This window comes from Pseudorca crassidens, chromosome 12, assembly GCF_039906515.1.
Source record: "Pseudorca crassidens isolate mPseCra1 chromosome 12, mPseCra1.hap1, whole genome shotgun sequence".
Taxonomy (NCBI): domain Eukaryota; kingdom Metazoa; phylum Chordata; class Mammalia; order Artiodactyla; family Delphinidae; genus Pseudorca; species Pseudorca crassidens.
Window position 1 is genome coordinate 20,252,135 of NC_090307.1, and position 19,513 is coordinate 20,271,647.

Sequence of the window (19,513 nt, forward strand, 5' to 3'; positions counted from 1 at the left end):
GAATGGCCATCATCAAAAAATCTACCAACAATAAATGCTGGCGAGGGTGTGGAGAAAAGGGAACCCTCTTGCATTGTTGGTGGGAATGTAAATTGATACAGCCACTATGGAGAACAGTATGGAGGTTCCTTAAAAAACTAAAAATTGAACTACCAGACGACAGAGCAATCCAACTACTGGGCATATACCCTGAGAAAACCATAATTTAAAAAGGGTCATGTACCACAATGTTCACTGCAGCTCTATTTACAATAGCCAGGACATGGAAGCAACCTAGGTGTCCATCGACAGATGAATGGATAAAGAAGATGTGGCACATATATACAATGGAATATTACTCATCCATAAAAAGAAATGAAATTGAGTTATTTATAGTGAAGGATTGATCTAGAGTCTGTTAAGAGTGTTAAGAGTGAAGTAAGTCAGAAAAAGAAAAACAAATACTGTATGCTAACACATATATATGGAATCTAGAAAAAAAAATGGTTCTGAAGAACCTAGGGGCAGGACAGGAATAAAGACGCAGACATAGAGAATGGACTTGAGGACACAGGGAGGGGGAAGGGTAAGCTGGGACGAAGTGAGAGAGTGGCATGGACATATATACACTACCAAATGTAAAATAGATATCTAGTGGGAAGCAGCCGCATAGCACAGGGAGATCAGCTTGGTGCTTTGTGACCACCTAGAGGGGTGGGATAGGGACGGTGGGAGGGAGATGCAAGAGGGAGGAGATAGATATATGTATACGTATAGCTGATTCACTTTGTTATAAAGCAGAAACTAACACACCATTGTAAAGCAATTATACTCCAATAAAGGTGTTTAAAATATATATATATATCCCCTAAAAAATAAAAAATAAAATAAAAATTAAAAAAAGAAAAAAGTATTGATGGATAAACAAATGTGGTATAACCGTACACTCAGCAATCAAGAGGAATGGACAGTTGATGTTCACCACAAGGATGCATGTGAAAATGAGTCAGCTGAGTGAAAGAAGCCAGGCAAAAGAAGAAGACATAGTGGATGATACCATTTAATTTCAGAAAATGTTAATTAATCTGTGATAACGGAAAGCAGAGTACTGGTTCTCTGGGGGAGGGGGTGCAGGCAGGGAAGGATTACAAAGAGGCAACGGAAACTTTTGAAGCTGATGGAAGGGTTCATTATGTTGACTGTGGTGTGCATGTTAAGATGGATCAAATTGTACTCTCCAGATGTGTGTGGTTTGGTACGTTTCAACTGTACCTTAATAAGATTCAGGGGGAAATCCCCTGAGAAACCTAACACTTTAGGACATTTAGATTTAGCCCTTTCCTGACCCCAGTCCAGGAGAGGAAGTTTTTGTCCCACAGGAGGCACAGACCAAGGGATACACTGTGTTTGGAAAATTGTATTATGGATTTTAGGCAGCCTACAGTTAACTAAAACTTCAGCTGACAGTTGAAAGAACTGACCTTGTCTGGTAAAATGCGACTAGTCAGATCTTAGTGGTAGGAGACTTACTTATTCAGATTTAAGGCTTACTCAGCGACAAAAGAAAGGCTATTGTATATCTCTGCAGCAGAGAATGAACGGGGTCTTGATCAGGTTCAACAAACCTTAGCTAGAGGAGGTGATGTCAGTAGTCCTGTAATCAGACTGGGTGGATATACAAATGATCAAATTATATAAAAGCTCCATTTGTCCTATTCAAGAAAGAATTAAATTAAATTATTAACTTGATTAAGCTCCTGAATTTCCTAGATTCATTTGCTAGCTGAAGACCCAGTCTTCCCAATACTATCTTGTTCAAACTCTTCTGTGGCTTTCAAATCTTTTTAAAGCAATAGACTCCTTAATCAAGCAAAACCTCACTCAGAACACCCACCTCAATCACTGCCCCTGCTGTAGATAAAAGCAGAAACTTATGACCATAAGTCATGTTTATTTTATAAGGTTACATTTTAAAATCCTTATCAACGAGTATAATGTAACTAGAGAATAAAACACAGGCTTGGATGATCGTTGCTGATCTATCTACCTCAGCATCCGTTTCCATATCTTGTTGGGATTGCCGAGTTTTCAGAAATTCCAGATTCATACAGATAAGGAATTTCAAGTGGTATTTTGTTATCAGCGCTCCTGGAAAACTCTTCAATTAAACTGTTCCAGAAGCTTAAGAGGATGTTAATAAAGGTTTGCCCCTGAGTGGAATTCCCAATAATACCTAACAACTGATTTCATTCCTTACCAAAAAAAAAAGGCAGGCAAAAAGCACAAAAGATTTACAATTAGTGTTAAAATCGCTTAACAGGAAGGATCACAACCCCAGGGGCTGTGCCTTTACTCTCATTGCACAACTTCACGGTAAGCACACATAAAGCAGATGTACCCGAGCCTCGCCTGATATTTCACAATGGTGCACACAGGCTGTAACGGTGTCTTTACTTGTACAGTTTTATGTGTTCAGACAGGCAAAAACTTAAATTAAGATTGAGAAAAGAAAAGGCTGAGTCAGAACCGAGTGACAAACTCAGTGGCCAGTAAAGCAGTGCAAGAGGCTCAAGCATCTGACTTGGATGGCAAAGGTGAAGAGGTTTTGCAAGGTGTAATTAATGTGCCTGATTAGTTTACACTGAGCTGATCAAAAGGGAGATTATCCTTGTAGCCTGACTTAACCAGGTGAACCCTTTCAAAGAGGGTCCTGAGATCAGAAGCAGAAGCCAGAGACCCTTTTGTGGGTCCTGAAGAAATAGGCCACTGTGAGTACTATGGCTACTACAAGGAATGAATACTGCCAACAAGCACGTGGGCTTGAAAGAAGACTGGGCTTCGGATTGAGACCCTGGCCCCAGTCAACGCCTGGAATATTCTCAAAATCAGAGGACCTGGAAAACCATGCCCAGACTCCTGATCCGTGGAAACTGTGTGATAATAAATATGTGTTGTTTTAAAAGGCGAAATTTGTGGTAATTTGTTATCCTGCAATAGAAAAATGAATACAGATGCTTTATTCCCAGGCAAATAAATCCTGTGAGCACTTCAGGGCTGTCATTCAGTGTTAAAAATTCTTTAAGCTCAGAGATATAGCTGAGAGTGATTTCAGATTAGCTCAGAAAATTCAGCTCAGCTAAAGAGAAAACGCTATAAAGAATCACGCAAAATTATATTGTAAGAACCTGAGAAAGATAGTAAGCAACAGGCTAGGCTCTATGCAAACATAAGTTAAGGCAACAACTTGAAATGGCCTCCAAGGTGTTAAAAGTTGATTTATAAGATATTCTAGTATGTTTTACCATGATTAAAACTTTTTTAGCCTATATACTAAAATACGTACAAATTACAAAAGTAAAAAATGTAACCTTACAGTGGAGGAGCTTGCTAGACACCACCATCAGGTGATCAAAGTTAACATGACCAGTAATGGGCCAAATAGAAATCCTGTGTCTGCTGATAGGATGTAATGAGAACACAGCATCGCTTCTGTGGTGTTCCTGCCAAAGTTGCACATTACCTGCATTTAATCACAAGGAAACAACAGACAAACCCAAACTGAAGGATGTTCTACAAAATAACCAACCTGTAATCTCCAAAAGCTTCAAGGTCATGAAACTCAACGAAAGACTGAAGAATTGTTCCACAATTGAAGGAGACTAAAAAGACGTGAAAACCAAATGCCCTGTTATGATTCTGGACAAGATTCTTTTACTATAAAGAATATTGTTAGGACAACTGGCGGAACTTGAATGGGGTCTGAGGATCATGATATATATAAATGTTAATTTCAATTGATTGGTTTTACTGCTATTGTTTTGGAGGAGAATGTCCTTGTTTGTAAGAATTACACATTAAAGTATTTGGGGTTATAAGACATCATGTTTGCAATTTAGTTTCAAATGGTCAGGAAAAAGATGTTCTTTAAATTTTTTTGTAAGTTTGAGATTGTTTTAAAATAAAAGGTACACAGGGCTTCCCTGGTGGCGCGGTGGTTGAGAGTCCGCCTGCCGATGCAGGGGACACGGGTTCGTGGCCCGGTCCGGGAAGATCCCACATGCTGCAGAGTGGCTGGGCCCGTGAGCCATGGCCGCTGAGCCTGCACGTCTGGAGCCTGTGCTCCGCAACGGGAGAGGCCACAACAGTGAAAGGCCCGCGGACCGCAAAAAAAAAAAAAAAAAGGTACACAAAAAACTACATACTTGGACATTTAAGAAATGATGCGTCTGGGCAACCCCTAAAGTACTTCTCAGGGAGCACTGTTTTTAAAAGGCTTTGGTTTATTTTTTCCAAATATAACACCATGTTAAATAAAACTACCTCTCATCTATATGGCAACCATATACTTCTCTATTTATTTTAAAAACTGCATAATTTATCATTTTTCTCTTTTGTGGTTTCACTAATTGTTTAATTTTTTTCCCTTTGTGATTAGGTCATGATTCGTATAATCATAGACTTTGAAAAATTTGCAGGAGATGTTTGCTAAAATAAGTACAAATTTCTCTTCTCATATTTTCAAGCATCCACTAATTCTCCATTTCTCTCCAAAATGTAATTTAGTTTGGGATTTTTTTTCCTTATGCATCCTCCAGTGCTATTTATTTTTTAGAATCAGTTAATTACAGTATTCTATAAGTTGTAGGGGCTAATAGCAAATCCACCATGGATGTTCCAATGTTATTTTAGTGTAAACAATAAAAGGTATACAACTGGAAAACCATTTCTTTCTAACTTAAGTTTAGATACTAAAAGAAATCAATTTATAACCCTAACTTCTTTTTATTGTTAACTAAGTAGTTGTGGCACACGGGCTCAGTAGTTGTGGCTCGCGGGCTCTAGAGCGCAGGCTCAGAAGTTGTGGCGCACGGGCTTAGTTGCTCCGTGGCATATGGGATCTTCCCAGACCAGGGCTCGAACCTGTGTCCCCTGCATTGGTAGGTGGATTCTTAACCACTGCGCCACCAGGGAAGTCCCTCCAAGAGCTTTCTACTATAATTTTCTGCATAGGCATCAGCATAGATAAATGGTCCTCTTTTTTTTTTTCTAGAAATTTGCCTCATATAATCTTTGTCCTTTTCGCCCAAATATTGCTCCCTGGGCCTACTGCACATCTCTGAGGAGCTCTTTTCCCCATCACCCTGGGCATTCCTTTGCCTCTCTCCGGTGTTACTGGAATCGCCCTTTCCTGGATCCCCCCATCTTCCTCAATCTTGTTTCACCCCCATGTTTTGGTAAAGAACATCTTTTAGCAGCCTCCTGGGAAAGACCCCTTAGAAGGTTCACTTTTGAGACCTACCTTGCAGTTCTGAAACTGATTGTTGATGGAGTGTAAAATTCTAGTTTAAAAATAACATTTTTAAAAAAATTTAAGGCATTGTTTCTTTGCCTTGTAGCTTTAAGTGTTGTTGAGAAGTTCAGTGGTATTCTTACTGCCAGCTCTTTGTATGTGAATTCTCCAGAGTTCAATGGTGTTGTTATTGCCAGTGCTTCGTATGTGAATTTTTTTCTCTCTGGAAGTTCAGGATCTCTCCTTTAACTATGATGTTCTGAAATCTCATGATGCTATATCTAGGGGAGAATTTGTCTTTTTCTTCATTATGCTGGGGTCTCAGTGGGCCTATCAATCTGGAGGAATTTAAGGAATTTAAGGAATATCAATATTCCTTAAATTTTTTTTTTGATAATTTACTCCTCTTTGCTTTTTCTATTCTTTATTTCTGATACTTTTATTGGTCAGATATTGGAATTCCTAGGTTTTTTTCAATTTTTTTTCTGGGGGATTTTCTTAATTTTCTAATACTATTGATTTTTAAATTTTGCTATCTTAGTTACATTTCTAAGAGCTCTTTCTTATTCTCTGATTGTTTCTTTTTAATATCAACTTGTTCATCTTGAAACATCTTCTGAATATGTTAATCTCTGAGTATATTAATTAGAATTTTTTAAAGTTTATTCCGTTCTTCTCCTTGCTCTGTTTCTTCCAAAATTATTTTTTTCTACTGTTTTTTGTTTGTTTTGTTTTTTGCGGTACACGGGCCTCACTGTTGTGGCCTCTCCCGTTGCGGAGCACAGCCTCCGGACGCGCAGGCTCAGCGGCCATGGCTCACGGGCCCAGCCGCTCTGCGGCATGTGGGATCTTCCCGGACCGGGGCACGAACCCGTGTCCCCTGCATCGGCAGGCGGACTCTCAACCACTGTGCCACCAGGGAAGCCCCCTCTCTGGCATTTTGATGCCTGTCCAGCCCATTTGTTCTTGATTGTTCTTGGCCAGGTTATAAAGACTAAAATTAAAAACCAGGCCCCTGGGGGTGGAGGGAGAGCCCCTATATAGTCTAGTCCTAACCAGGCAGGTTAGTCTATTAAATTTTGGGGTTCTGTGTTAAGCCCATTCAGCTGTCACACTATGCTCTGTCCTCTAGCCAAGCTTTTCTCAGTGAGAAAGGAGTTTTTTTGGACATCATCTTTCTTGTTCCTTTTCTTATTTCTTTATTAGATTCACTACTCAAGAGTGATAGACAGGTTCCAGGCTTTGGGCCTTTCAAGGCCTCACCAGAAGCCAATGAGTGTGATTCCCTTTTCACCTGGAAAACTGTTATCCGGTATCTATAGTGGGATGATCTTAGCATTGCTGCCTAAGCCATGTCGGCATCAGAGGACAGGGGTCAGCTCCTGTGGCTAAATCTGGTGAGTAGGTGACATTGCCAAGGGAGAGCATGTAGAATGAGAAGACAAGTCACCTAAAGAAGGACCTCAAAGAATACCGTTATCTAAGGAACTATTCAAGAAAGAAGCTATACCACAGGCAAGTGGAAAGTGATAGAATGAAAACAGAGGAGTATGATGTCTCATAAGTCAAGGAAGGACAGAATTTCAAGAAGTAGGAGGTCACCAGAGACGAATATCAATTTCTCAGAAATCTCTTTGCTTAGGAAGAAAGGATATGACTAGGAGACTGCAAATTAGGGCCCTTTTCCTTAACCTTGAGAAATACACATATTTCTTTTACAAGGAAAAAATTCTTGAGGACCCTCCCTTCCCTGTGTTGAGTTAAATTATTGTTCTGATGTTACTTAAATATGTAAAAATATGAAACTTGTTTTAACCTCATTATGCTTATGGTTCTTATATAATTAAAAATGAACAAATTTATAAGTTAAATATAAGTAAAATTATCAAATTAACTCAGTTTACTATTGTGGATGATTCCCAAACCCTCCAAAGTCCGTTCCCCCTCCCTGAAGCCAAATTACTGACTTCATGTGAACATGGCACTTCTTGCCACTAGTCAGATAGTTTGGGTTTTGGCCTATGAACACCACTGTATTCGTCAAGTAACAAGCTTTCCCACCGCTTTTCTCTCATTGAAAGAGAGCAAAACTTTTTATTCGTTGTGCCCTGAAGTTATTTGGCTTTCATACGGCACAACCTCATCATTCACATATTAAGTTGGCAATTGTCCCTCCCTTTGTCATTAGTCAATGTCATTCAAAACAGCACTGTTACCAACTAGATGAATCTTGGGCAGTGAAATAAGGTGGCGTGACTCAGACACCAGGTGTTTATTCTTACGTTAGGGATTTTTTTTTTAAACAAAAGATTCTCTTGAAATGGAATTTTCAGCTGTAGAAACACTGACTAGGCTCTCCCTCCCCATACTTATTACTCTACTCAGGGCTCAGATGACAGTTGCAATGAAATGATCAAGTTCAAAGACAACTTGAACTCCAGATACTCTCTGGAGCTGGACCTGTCATTGTGTGAAGCAAGGGGATAAAAATTAGAGCCGAAGTAGTGGGGATCTCTTGGAATGCTTTTCCTTCTATCAGAGTATGAAAGGGAGGCCTTTCTTGGTTTGCTACTGTTAGGGGCAAAGCCTACCATCCATTCTCCTTTGCTTTCTCTCTTCCCTTCTCGCTGACTCTCTCCCTTACCCTTTGCAATCTCTTACCCAGTGATCTTAAGCTTGGGAGCTGCCCAATTTCCAGCAAGATACACACACTTCATTGAAGGTAGGAACCGTATCTCAGTAAAGAATGCTTTCTACTTCAGTTATCCAAAAACCCAAAAGTGGTTTAATCCAAACATGGTTTAGTTTCTCAAATAACACAAAGGTCTGGTGATAAAGAGTTTGCAAGATTTGGTTCAGCTGCTCAATAAGGCCATTCAGGCTTCATCCTCTGGCTTCACTGTTCTTAGGATGTCTGCTGTCTATCTTTCTGTTCTTTGCTTCACAGTTGCAAGTGGCTGTCAAGGCTTCAGAAATCATGTCCATGTTTAAGGCAGGGACAAAGGGACGAGGGTAGTGCCAATCATGTTTTTGTTTTGCTTTAATAGAGAAGTAAAGACTTTCTCAGAACCACTGCCAGTTCTTCCCTGTTCTCATTTAAACTACACTGGGATAGTTAGCACTTAGATTTTTTTAGTCTTTATAATAGAAGCAGGCAAGGGAGATTGGTAGTGGGTGTTGCATTAGATCAACCAATGTGTCTGCCACAGATGGTGACAGACAGCTGCTGGATCACTGCTGTTCCCACCTTCCATCTCAGAGGACAGACTTCCAGGCTGTGTAGAAGAATAAGTGACATTAATAATAGATGCTTGGAGATAAGCAATATGAGGACTCAAGATTGTCTGTACAATTGTGATTAACTTGTTGGGGAGTCGAGGTAGTTGAAAGGTTGGGATATAAAATCTGAAAGTATTTCAGAATGGAATCAAAAGGCCAAATCATGGGCTTGCTCTTAGTTTTTATAAGCTATGCTAAGAAGTACCACAGATTAGGGGTAAGGCAGAAATTAGCAACTCAAAAACAAACAAAAAACACTCTGAGAATTTTGTAAAAGATTCCAAAATAAACAAAAAGACATTGAAATATATGTGTGCATATAATCTCAGACTATTAGGAGGAGTCAAGTTATTCGAAGTCAAAGAGGAGAAACAAATGTAGATAAATATACCAATTCAGGAATGGTTGTTTAGAAGTAGACTCTTATCTTGTGATTCTTTTATGATATATATTCCTCAAAATTTTTGAGGAACCGATGAATAGTTACTTTCAATTCATGTAGGAGCGACTACCCTAAAAAAATCTTATAACTGTTTTATAATTAAACATGTTTGTAAAATAAATTTAAGCCTCATTTTTAATTAAGTCAAATTTATTGTTAAATAACTCTTGGGACATGGAAACCTATTCATATTTTCTAAGATAAGAACAGCTGTTAATCCTCTGATTTCACATAATCCATGTGATTATATATTTCCATTAAGAATAAAATATGCTACCCATTATTTTGAGAGTGCACAATTTTTACAAAATGCATTAATTTGATTTATTCATCAAGTATCTAATAACCTCTCCCATGTTCCAGGCAAGCCCAGTCATAGGTACTGGAGATGCAATGGTGAACATGAAGAATGGCCTTCTAGGCTGGTAGGGGAAGAAAGACAAATAACAAATTATAATAAAGTACAAGAAATGGATGGGGGAAATACTTAAGGACAGTGTGGCATCCAGCACACAACCCAGGGGGGTGCAGGAGAGGAGGGTTAGGGGAGGTCAGAAAAGGCTCCTTGGGGGAAGTGATGTCTAAGGTGAGACCTAAGGGATAAATAGGAATTAGCCAAAGACAGGTGCTGGGGTGGGAGTGGGGGTAGAAGCAAAGGAGCTTCTTCCACTCTGAAGTAGGAACAAGTTCAAGGGTGAGACAACCAGAGACAACGGGGCAGTTTGAAAGCAGCTAAGCAGACAAAGCTCTAAACTTGGGAGTCAGGAGGATTGGGGTCTATCCCTAGCTCTGTTACATCTGAGACATACGTGAGACATTGGGAAAGCCACTTAACAGCACAAAATCTCCTGGCAAGATGCGTTTTCTGATTGATTCAGTTACTACTCCTCTACGTCTCGTGAACAGCAGCCATTGTCAGCCCTTATTTCTCTGGATCACGTGTCCTAGCATTCTGGTGGTTTTTTGTTTTTTGTTTTTGTCTGCCTCAGGTTTATTTGTACAAATAGCACAGGAGGACACCAGCCCCATGCAGCCCAGGGGTCACACTGGTCCTTCTGTCCTCATATTGGCGGAATTCATCAAGACATTCCGTCCTCACAAATGCCTCTACTCTGAAGCCTTTGTGAGGGCCTGGGCATCTTTGGGAGCCTAAGCCTGAGCTGGAGCCGGAGCTGGAGCCACAGCTGCAGTTGGCTTGGCCTTGGTTTGAGCCTTGGCCTGGGACTTTGGCCGGCAGTGGGCACAAGCACGTTTCCCGAGGTTGGGGTGAGCAATGTAGGCAAGTCCCCTGAGGTTTGCAGCTGCCACCCTTTAGGAACTTGGGCTTGAGCATTCTGGTGTTTTGTAGCCAGAATTAAGTTAAAAAACCCCACTGTTTGGCGTGTTAAGTGGTATCTTAGGACTCTGAAACCTAAATGTGGTTTTCTTTCTACTCCTAGTACTGTGTTTTCTATTTTTTAGGATGTTAAATCAAATAAGCATCTCTCCACCCCTTAATCCTAAACACTTAATACCAGCCACTTACCTATGGCTAATGTAACAACCAGCAGAAAATTTAAAAAAAGACCAGACACTATCTTCTGAAATAATTTCCCTTGGTACAAAACTTACCTTTCCTTGTTTTCTCTTGCCTTTCAGGTAATTAACTCTTCTCTTTTTAGTTTGAACTATGCAGTGTAAGATTCCTCTGGAGTCATTCCAAGCGGCAGGTAAAAAAAACAAAAAAAAAAACAAAAAAAACTTTATTTATACTGCATATACTTGAAAGTGTCATTTGGTTTCCTGACATGCCATGCCAGCAGCATTTTGTTTTATTTGGGAATTAGGTGAACGGTAGTTGGGCCAACTCAGTGAATCATAAAACCTGCTAAGTAGAGCTGGAAAATGGTTTTTGGCTATGCCCTCACTCTTATTTAATGTCTTGATGAATTCTGACCATACTGCTTGGACTCTGTTAAGAGAGGGAAAGTTATACCCCTGTTATCACTTGATGCAAATATGCTCATTAGAAACAAGAAGAATTTCCAACATTTAAATCCTTCATTTACTTAGTATCTTATCACACTCGAAAATTCAAATGCAGGGTATGTATTTGTTAATTAATATACAGATCTCAAAACCAGCCACTACTTCACGTTCTTTTAAGTTTCATTCCCTGAATTTGTTCTATTTTTCTTAATAAAAATCCAAACTAACACCTATTTTTCTTGAAAACTGCATTTTCTGTAGTGGCTTAAACTCAGTTTTTCCTGGAAATAACAAAGCGAAAATATTTTAAAGAATAGGTAGTCTTCCAGGGGTGACAGTTGGTGTTTCAGCACCTGCTTTTACACTTGGGAGTAAGAGATCAGAAGTGGTTAAATCTCTGTTTGCTTAATGGGCCAGATTTCATACATAGTTCTCTCTTGTCTTTCACTTTTTCCATTAGGTGAAGCCAGCAAGACCTTTTCCACTGTAAGAGAGATAAAATTGAAAAGTTTGGTCACAGCTGTCCTGCCTGAGAAAAACAATGTTGCTATTCTTCAAGGAGTGATACAAAATGCACTTTCCCAGAATTAGAAAAGGGTTATTATTTGTCCAGTATTTTAAGGGAAACAAAAGGACCTATCTCTTAGGTATTTAGCATCTATCCTCAATACTTTTAGGTGTCAATCTAATCCCTGTGAGAATTTAATGTTTACTTAATTACACTATTTTCTTCTTTTAGTGGGAGAATAAATGTTTTTTGTTTGTTTTTATACTTTGGTTTATGGTATCACAACAGAAAAATTCAAATGTGACCAGAAAAGCTTCTGAAATGCTCTAAATGAGATTTTCTTAACAGATGGAACATTCCACTATGTCTAGTGGGATTTAGCATATAGAATCTGTTAATAGAAGTCAAAGTAATTACCTTAAAATGATAGTGATTTATTCTTTTAAACATGCGTTTATATCCATTACATCATTTGATCTATAGCCTTGTCAGACACAGCATGGAAAGGTAAAAATTTCCAAAAGTATATCTTTTCCCATCTCTTATCTCAACTACCATTTCTACTGAGATTTTTGCTCACATTTATCCTTTTGTTTTTAATTAGGTGTGAATATCAAAGCCCTTCCTCTTACAGAGGTTGTTTTTTTTCTGTTTTTCTTTTGTTTTTTTTTTTGCGAACTGCGTGGCTTGTGGGATCTTAGCTCCCGGACCTGGGATTGAACCTGGGCCCCCAGCAGTGGACGCATGGAGTCCTAACCTCTGGACCAGCAGGGAATTCCCTGTTATCCAAACTTTGATCTCATAATTCTCTGACTTTTACTCCTTCACCTGAGCCTTAAACGTAGGTGTTCCTTAAGATTCAGTTCTTGGTTCCTCTTTCTTTTTTTAATTATTATTTTAAAGATTTTAATTAATTAATTGATTATTTTACCATGCATACTCTTCCTTGGCAATCTTATTGCAGGGTTTCCTTCAATTGTCACTTTCACAAGATGACTTCTAAATGCATGTCTCCAGCACTGACCTCTCTCCTGAGAACTTGACTTTCCAACTCTTTGCTAGACACATTTCTAGACAGATTTCATGGAGGAAGCTATAGCTTAGCGTATCTCAACTCAAGGACATTAAAAGAAGTCTAAGATCAAGCTCAGAGATTGACAAGTTTGTGTGTTTGAGCTGGTGTTTGAATATGCTGCAAAGGCAAATCAAATAAATTTAGATTTTCCATTATTGTATATTAATCAATATTTTCTATCCATTAAACTTGGCCCTCAACTTTTAGGTCCTACATATGCAAAAACTGAAGATAATTGAACACTATTTTCAGTATTCCAAACATTTCATAATATATGATCTTAAATTTCAAAAGGTTAAAAAAAGATATAGAAACTGTGCTCCTCCGAAATGGAAATCAATTTGGTATTATTCTTTAAAAATCACTCCTGAACAATGAGTTGGCAGGTCCAAGTGAATTCCATCCAGATTCCTAAAGGCTGGTGACAATGGGTTAAATTGGTCTTTCAACATAAAGGTGTATTTACCAAGTCAAAGGCCATTGATATTTGTCAAAGGTCATTAGACAAGGAAGTATAAATTAAGAAAAGATCCTGAGAAATTTGGTAAATTCTAGGTGGATTCAGGAATTCTGGTCATTTTATGGGGAATTTAGCGGTAAAACCTGTAGAACTGGAGGGAACTTTCCAAGTTGTCACTTACCTTCCTGTAGCCTTACAAAGTTCTAAGAGAATAATCAGTCCAGGGTCCTAAGGCCCGGAAGCCAGACTCTGGAGTATAGTGATACTCCCCTATGGGGACACTTCGACTCAATCCATCAATCTGAGCTCCCTGGCAAGCTACGATGTCGAGGCACAAAAAGGGGTATCTTCTATGCCTTTAAATGAATAGTCTCATATTTATATAGTAAACATAAAATATGAGATACATTTTGTTTGTTGCTCTTTAATTGGGAAGCAAACGTAGGTAAAATCATACAGTGAGAGAGGTTAACCCAGTTTAAAACAAATAAACCGCAGTCCTGACATTTCTCTACAAGTGACTCTGGGCCCAAACCGCTCGCCTCGTGGGGGTGGGGGCCGGAAGGGCGCGGCCGGGGGCGGAGCGGGTGCGGCTGGGGGGCGTGTCCTCGAGGAGGCGGAGACAAGATGGCCGCCCTGACCGCTTGGAGGACCTAAGAGGCGGTGGCTGGGGCCACGCCCCGGGCGGGAGGGCCTCTCTGTGCGCGCCCGCTCTATGATGCTTGCGCGCGTCCCCCGCGCGCCGCTCTGCGGGCGGGGCGGGTCTCCGGGATTCCAAGGGCTCGGTTACGGAAGAAGCGCAGCGCCGGCTGGGGAGGGGGCTGGATGCGCGCGCACCCGGGGGGAGGCCGCTGCTGCCCGGAGCAGGAGGAGGGGGAGAGCGCGGCGGGCGGCAGCGGCGCTGGCGGCGACTCCGCCATAGAGCAGGGGGGCCAGGGCTGCGCGCTCGCCCCGTCCCCGGTGAGCGGCGTGCGCAGGGAAGGCGCTCGGGGCGGCGGCCGTGGCCGGGGGCGGTGGAAGCAGGCGGGCCGGGGCGGCGGCGTCTGTGGCCGTGGCCGGGGCCGGGGCCGTGGCCGGGGACGGGGCCGGGGCCGGGGCCGGGGCCGCGGCCGTCCCCAGAGTGGCGGCAGCGGCCTTGGCGGCGACGGCGGCGGCTGCGGCGGCAGCGGTGGCGGCGGCGCCCCCCGGCGGGAGCCGGTCCCTTTCCCGTCGGGGAGCGCGGGACCGGGGCCCAGGGGACCCCGGGCCACGGAGAGCGGGAAGAGGATGGATTGCCCGGCCCTCCCCCCCGGATGGAAGAAGGAGGAAGTGATCCGAAAATCTGGGCTCAGTGCCGGCAAGAGCGATGTCTACTACTTCAGGTACCGCCTTGGGGGCGGGGAGGGGGCGGCAGGGTCAGGCCGGGGTCAAGGGTCGAGAGCTGACCTGGGTAGGGGATGTCAAGAGGAGAGCAGGGGCCAGAGGGGAGTGGCAGAGACAGACTGGCCTTGTAGTAGAAGGTGCCCGAGCCCTTGGGTGAGAGTTGACCCCAGTGCAGTGACAGTCACAGTGTCTGAATGGTGAGAGCCCATAGGAGGGCCTCTTAGGGTAAAGTGTTGGGGAAAATGGTTTGTGGAAAGAAGGGTTACTCTGGCAGGGATGATTATTCCTCTGAAGGGTTAAAAGAAGGTGTAATTCATCGAAACTATAAAACCAGTCACTGTTGGCTCCTGTCCCAGATTCATCATCACAAGAGTGTTTAATCATGCACATGTGGAAGAAAGGTATCTGCAGTAACAAGGTTTCAGTTGCTTTGTGGGATCCAGGAAAGTTTCTTATGAAGTAGCCACTTAGAATGCCTGTAGTTTCTTGGTGTTGCAGAATTTACTCCCTTTTGAAACCAAACACTGTAATACGTTGTTAGACTCCTAGACCAAAATTTGTCCTCCGGGCATATTTGATAATGTCTGGGGACATTTTTGGTTGTCACATCTTGGAAGGGGGTGCTACTGGCATCTAGCGGGTAGAGGCCAGAGATGCTGCTAAACATTCTACGATGCACAGGACAGCCCTCACAGTAAAGGATTATCTGGCCCCAGGTGTCACAAGTGCTGGATTGAGAAAACTTGGTCTGAATGATAACAGGTTTTCAGCTTGATGGTGAATCCTGTAATCATGCTGTCCGACCCAGTAAGCTCAGGGAAGTGTCTTTGGCTGTTGATACCAATGGAATTTTCTTAACAACAAATTTACTAACTTTTCTTATAAACAGCCCCATTTTTCAGAGAGTATAAATATAAACATGTTATACTCAGTGGCTTGGAGGGCCATGTTTGTGGGCTAATTTAATCATTTTCAGGGACGATATATGGGTGTTGGAGTAGATGTCGTCTGCCATTTAGCCATTGGAGTATTGTAGGAAGAATTTCCTTTTTTCCATACATTACTCCTGGGTAAAAGTATACACACACACACACACACACACACACACACAATACAATGTTTATGAATTGAAAATACTGTTGGGCTTCCCTGGTGGCGCAGTGGTTGAGAGTCCGCCTGCCACTGCAGGGGACACGGGTTCGTGCCCCGGTCTGGGAAGATCCCACATGCCGCGGAGCTGCTGGACCTGTGAGCCATGGCCGCTGAGCCTGCGTGTCCAGAGCCTGTGCTCCGCAACAGGAGAGGCCACAACAGTGAGAGGCCCACACACCGCAAAAAAAAAAAGGAAAAGAAAGGAAATACTCTTAAATAGATTTAAGAGGTTAAAAAAATACGTGTATATGTGTATATAAGTATGTACATATATACATACACACAAGAATGCGATCACTACTGGTATAACATGTAAATATGAACATATTCCTGATAGTTGCTCAAATATATAGAAGAGTAGTTTCAGTGAAGTTATTTCACCTATTGAAGTAAAAAAATAAAATAAAATGAAAGTGGTGTTGCACTAGAACTTATTTTGTCACTTAATCCGAGACCACTCATTTTGAAATCTTAAATGATAATTAGAAAACTTATTTTAAACATACAAAGGTGATAATCTTGTTTTGTATTTCCCCATCATTGCATATTAAATTTGTTTCAGTAATACTAAGAAAGTTATTGTGGAACAAATGGTTACTCTCAAGTTCAGTTGTTTCATTTAGTGCTTTTCACAGTTGTTCATTTTTGCATATTCTTTTGTTAACAGCTCCTTCTGTTTTCTTTTTAAGCAAGTAGTATGCATAACCTTTATGTGAACTCTGTATTGATGTCTTTTAGCCAGTTATACGTGACAACAACATTCTGTGTCTGGGATTGAACTCCTTGAGGAATAAGTGAATAGTCTTTTCTCAGTAGAGCATCTTTAACTTTGAATTTCACTCCCTGTGGCATTTCTCCTGGGATATGGTTTGTTTGGTTTTGGGATGATGTATTTGTTGGAACTTACTTTTGGTTGCTGCAAAGCTTTTTTCTTGCTCTTCTTCTTTCAGTACCTGGAAAAGTTATTTTAAAAGGCAGATTGCTGTAGCGCTCATTCTGATGTGTGGTCACCTTTTTTTTTTTTTTTTTTTAATGTGTTGTAAATTTTCGATGTTACCTTTTTTATACAAGCCCAATAGATTATTTTCTGGTAGAAAAACTGATATAATCAGTCTAAAACTTTCTTAACAAATTCATCCTGTGAAGAATCACAAACCAGTATAGTAATAATTACTCTCTAAAATTAAAGTCTTGGGCTTCCCTGGTGGCCCAGTGGTTAAGAGTCCGCCTGCCAGTTCAGGGGACACGGGTTCGAGCCCTGGTCCAGGAAGATCCCACATGCTGTGGAGCAGCTAAGCCTGTGCGCCACAGCTACTGAGCCTGCCCTCTAGAGCCCACGAGCCACAGCTACTGAGCCCACGTGCCACAACTACTGAAGCCTGCGTGCCTAGAGCCCATGCTCCGCAACAAGAAAAGCCACTGCAATGAGAAGCCCAGGCACCGGGCTTTTAATTTATAAAATTAAAGTCTTTTTTTGTTTTGTTTTTTGTTTTTGCGGTACGCGGGCCTCTCACTGCTGTGGCCTCTCCCGTTGCAGAGCACAGGCTCCGGACGCGCAGGCTCAGCGGCCATGGCTCACGGGCCCAGCCTCTCCGCGGCATGTGGGACCCTCCCGGACCGGGGCACGAACCCGCGTCCCCCGCATCGGCAGGTGGACTCCCAACCACTGCGCCACCAGGGAAGCCCCTAAAGTCTTTTAAAAAATAAATTTATTTAATAAATTTATAAAATTAAAGTCTTTTTAAAAAATTAATTAATTAATTAATTTTATTATTGGCTGCACTGGGTCTTTATTGCTGCACGCCAGCTTTCTCTGGTTGCGGCGAGCGGGGGCTACTCTTCATTGCGGTGCGCGTGCTACTCATTGTGGTGGCTTCCCTTGTTGTGGAGCACGGGCTCTAGGCGTTCAGGCTTCAGTAGTTGTGGCACGAGGGCTCAGTAGTTGTGGCTCGCGGGCTCTAGAGTGCAGGCTCAGTATTTGTGGCGCACGGGCTTTGCATGGTGTGTGGGATCTTCCTGGACCAGGGCTTGAACCTGTGTCCCCTGAGTTGGCAGGCAGATTCTTAACCACTGAGCCACCAGGGAAGTCCCTTAAAATCTTTTTATGAGACAGTGCAACATGATTTGCTTTTTACTTGTTTATGCCAAATGAAAAGACACATTGAACAGAGTTGTGCCACATGTGCTTAGTTCAGGGCTGGAGGGACTGTTGTCTATTGTTGTCCACCTACAAAGCTTAGTTACTGTACAAGATTGTAACATCCAGTCTTGATTTCATTCTGAGAGGTTACATTCTGAGACAGGAGGACGCATAGAGTGTGATGTGATACTTGTGATATAGTAGTTACTCTAAGTTTGACTTCTGCTTTCAGTGATGAATGCTGCAAGTCACCTACTCGTATTAGAGGTGAACACACTAGTTTTCAATCCGCAGTGTCACTGCTTTGCATATTAGCATCCCTGTATACCTACCACTCATTAAAAACCAGTAGCTCACAAAATACTAGCCATATCTGTTAATAGGTGGGTTAAGAGTCAACTCTTCTGTTGGTAATGTGAACACCTGCACACAGTTGTGTGCACATAGATTCTAATAATGCTAACTCCTGATTTAGCTTGCCCATGGGAAGATTAATCTAAACAAATCTGTGCCTGTTAATGCAGGGTGTGTCTTACACTTATTTTTTTTTTATTTTTTTATTTTTTTGTGGTACGTGGGCCTCTCACTGTTGTGGCCTCTCCTGTTGCGGAGCACAGGCTCTGGACGCGCAGGCTCAGTGGCCATGGCCCACGGGCCCAGCCGCTTCGTGGCATGTGGGATCTTCCCGGACCGGGGCACGAACCTGTGTCCCCTGCATCGGCAGGCGGACTCAACCACTGCGCCACCAGGGAAGCCTTTACACTTACTAATTGGACTTAAATTAAGCTTATTGAGAAAGCCTCAAATTTTGGTAGAATTTTTTTCTTTTCTTGCTGTTTCCTGAGATTGCCAAGTTCTAATAGGAAGGTATGCCTCTGGTTGCTAGTTAAGCAATATAATTATGCCTTCTGTCAGGATTACTGATAGTACTGTGGCAGTTTGTATATGATCATCCAAAGTTTCTTTTTTAAAAGGGTGTGGTTTGATCAAGCGTTGGATCCATTGGTATAGTTTCTGAAAAAGTTCATTGCCATCATATGAGCCCATTATTTGAACAATACTTTTCTTACCGGTCTACTTGACTCCTGTCATTTCTAGTTTTTGGTTCTTACACTTGCAGATTGATATTTTTGAAATACTGTTCTCCTCTGCAGAGGAACCTTTAGTAGCTGTCTTATGCCTTTTTTAAAATCAAGTCTATGCTTAACCTTGGTGTGAGCTCCGTATCGATGTCTTGTTGGGTTCTAGACTTCTGGTTATAACTGGATTAAAGGCCTGGGAGTCATGGTAAACTGCTACAGCTGCTGCCATAAAATATCATCTGGTTGGGTATTGGAAACATAATAGTAACCATTTTTGACTCTTTTATCAAATTATGATGCATTCACACCTGATCACTTCTCTGAAAAGATAAAATGGAGCCAGAGAACAATTAAAATAATCATTAAGGAGCAGATGCATGATGAGAGACTAAAGAGATTTCATTAAGAAGAGGACTCAGAGGCAATATAATTGAGGGCTTTAAATCATGAGTGAGATGATAAAAGTAGGAGTCTCTAGGGAAAGCAGCAGGGCACAGGGGGTTAAGGTCTGGAATTGGTATTCTACCTCTGCATTTACCAGTGGTGCAGCCTCGAGCATGTCATTTACACTTCCCAGTGCTGTGGTTTCTCTGTTTGTAAAGCGGGTATGATGTACCTGTACCTCATAGTGCTATAAGGTTTCAATTCTAGAACACCAAAATAAATATGTAGATCCCTTAAAGCTTTGGATATGTTTAAGGACTAACTAAGGAAAACAGTTCATTAAATAACTCAAGTTGTATGGACTGAACATATAAATAGGTTTAAAAAAGTCT

General features: G+C 41.7%; 1 protein-coding gene across 1 annotated transcript in view; it reads left to right on the forward strand.

The window, feature by feature from the left end:
* The first annotated feature begins 13,717 nt into the window (after window positions 1–13,717).
* The window catches only part of MBD2 (methyl-CpG binding domain protein 2), a 76,587-nt gene continuing 70,791 nt past the window's right edge, over window positions 13,718–19,513 (forward strand). Inside the window, exon 1 of the mRNA XM_067699054.1 lies at window positions 13,718–14,362. Coding sequence (XP_067555155.1) covers window positions 13,827–14,362 — 536 coding nt within the window. The 5' untranslated portion in view covers window positions 13,718–13,826. The remainder of the gene's footprint in view (window positions 14,363–19,513) is intronic.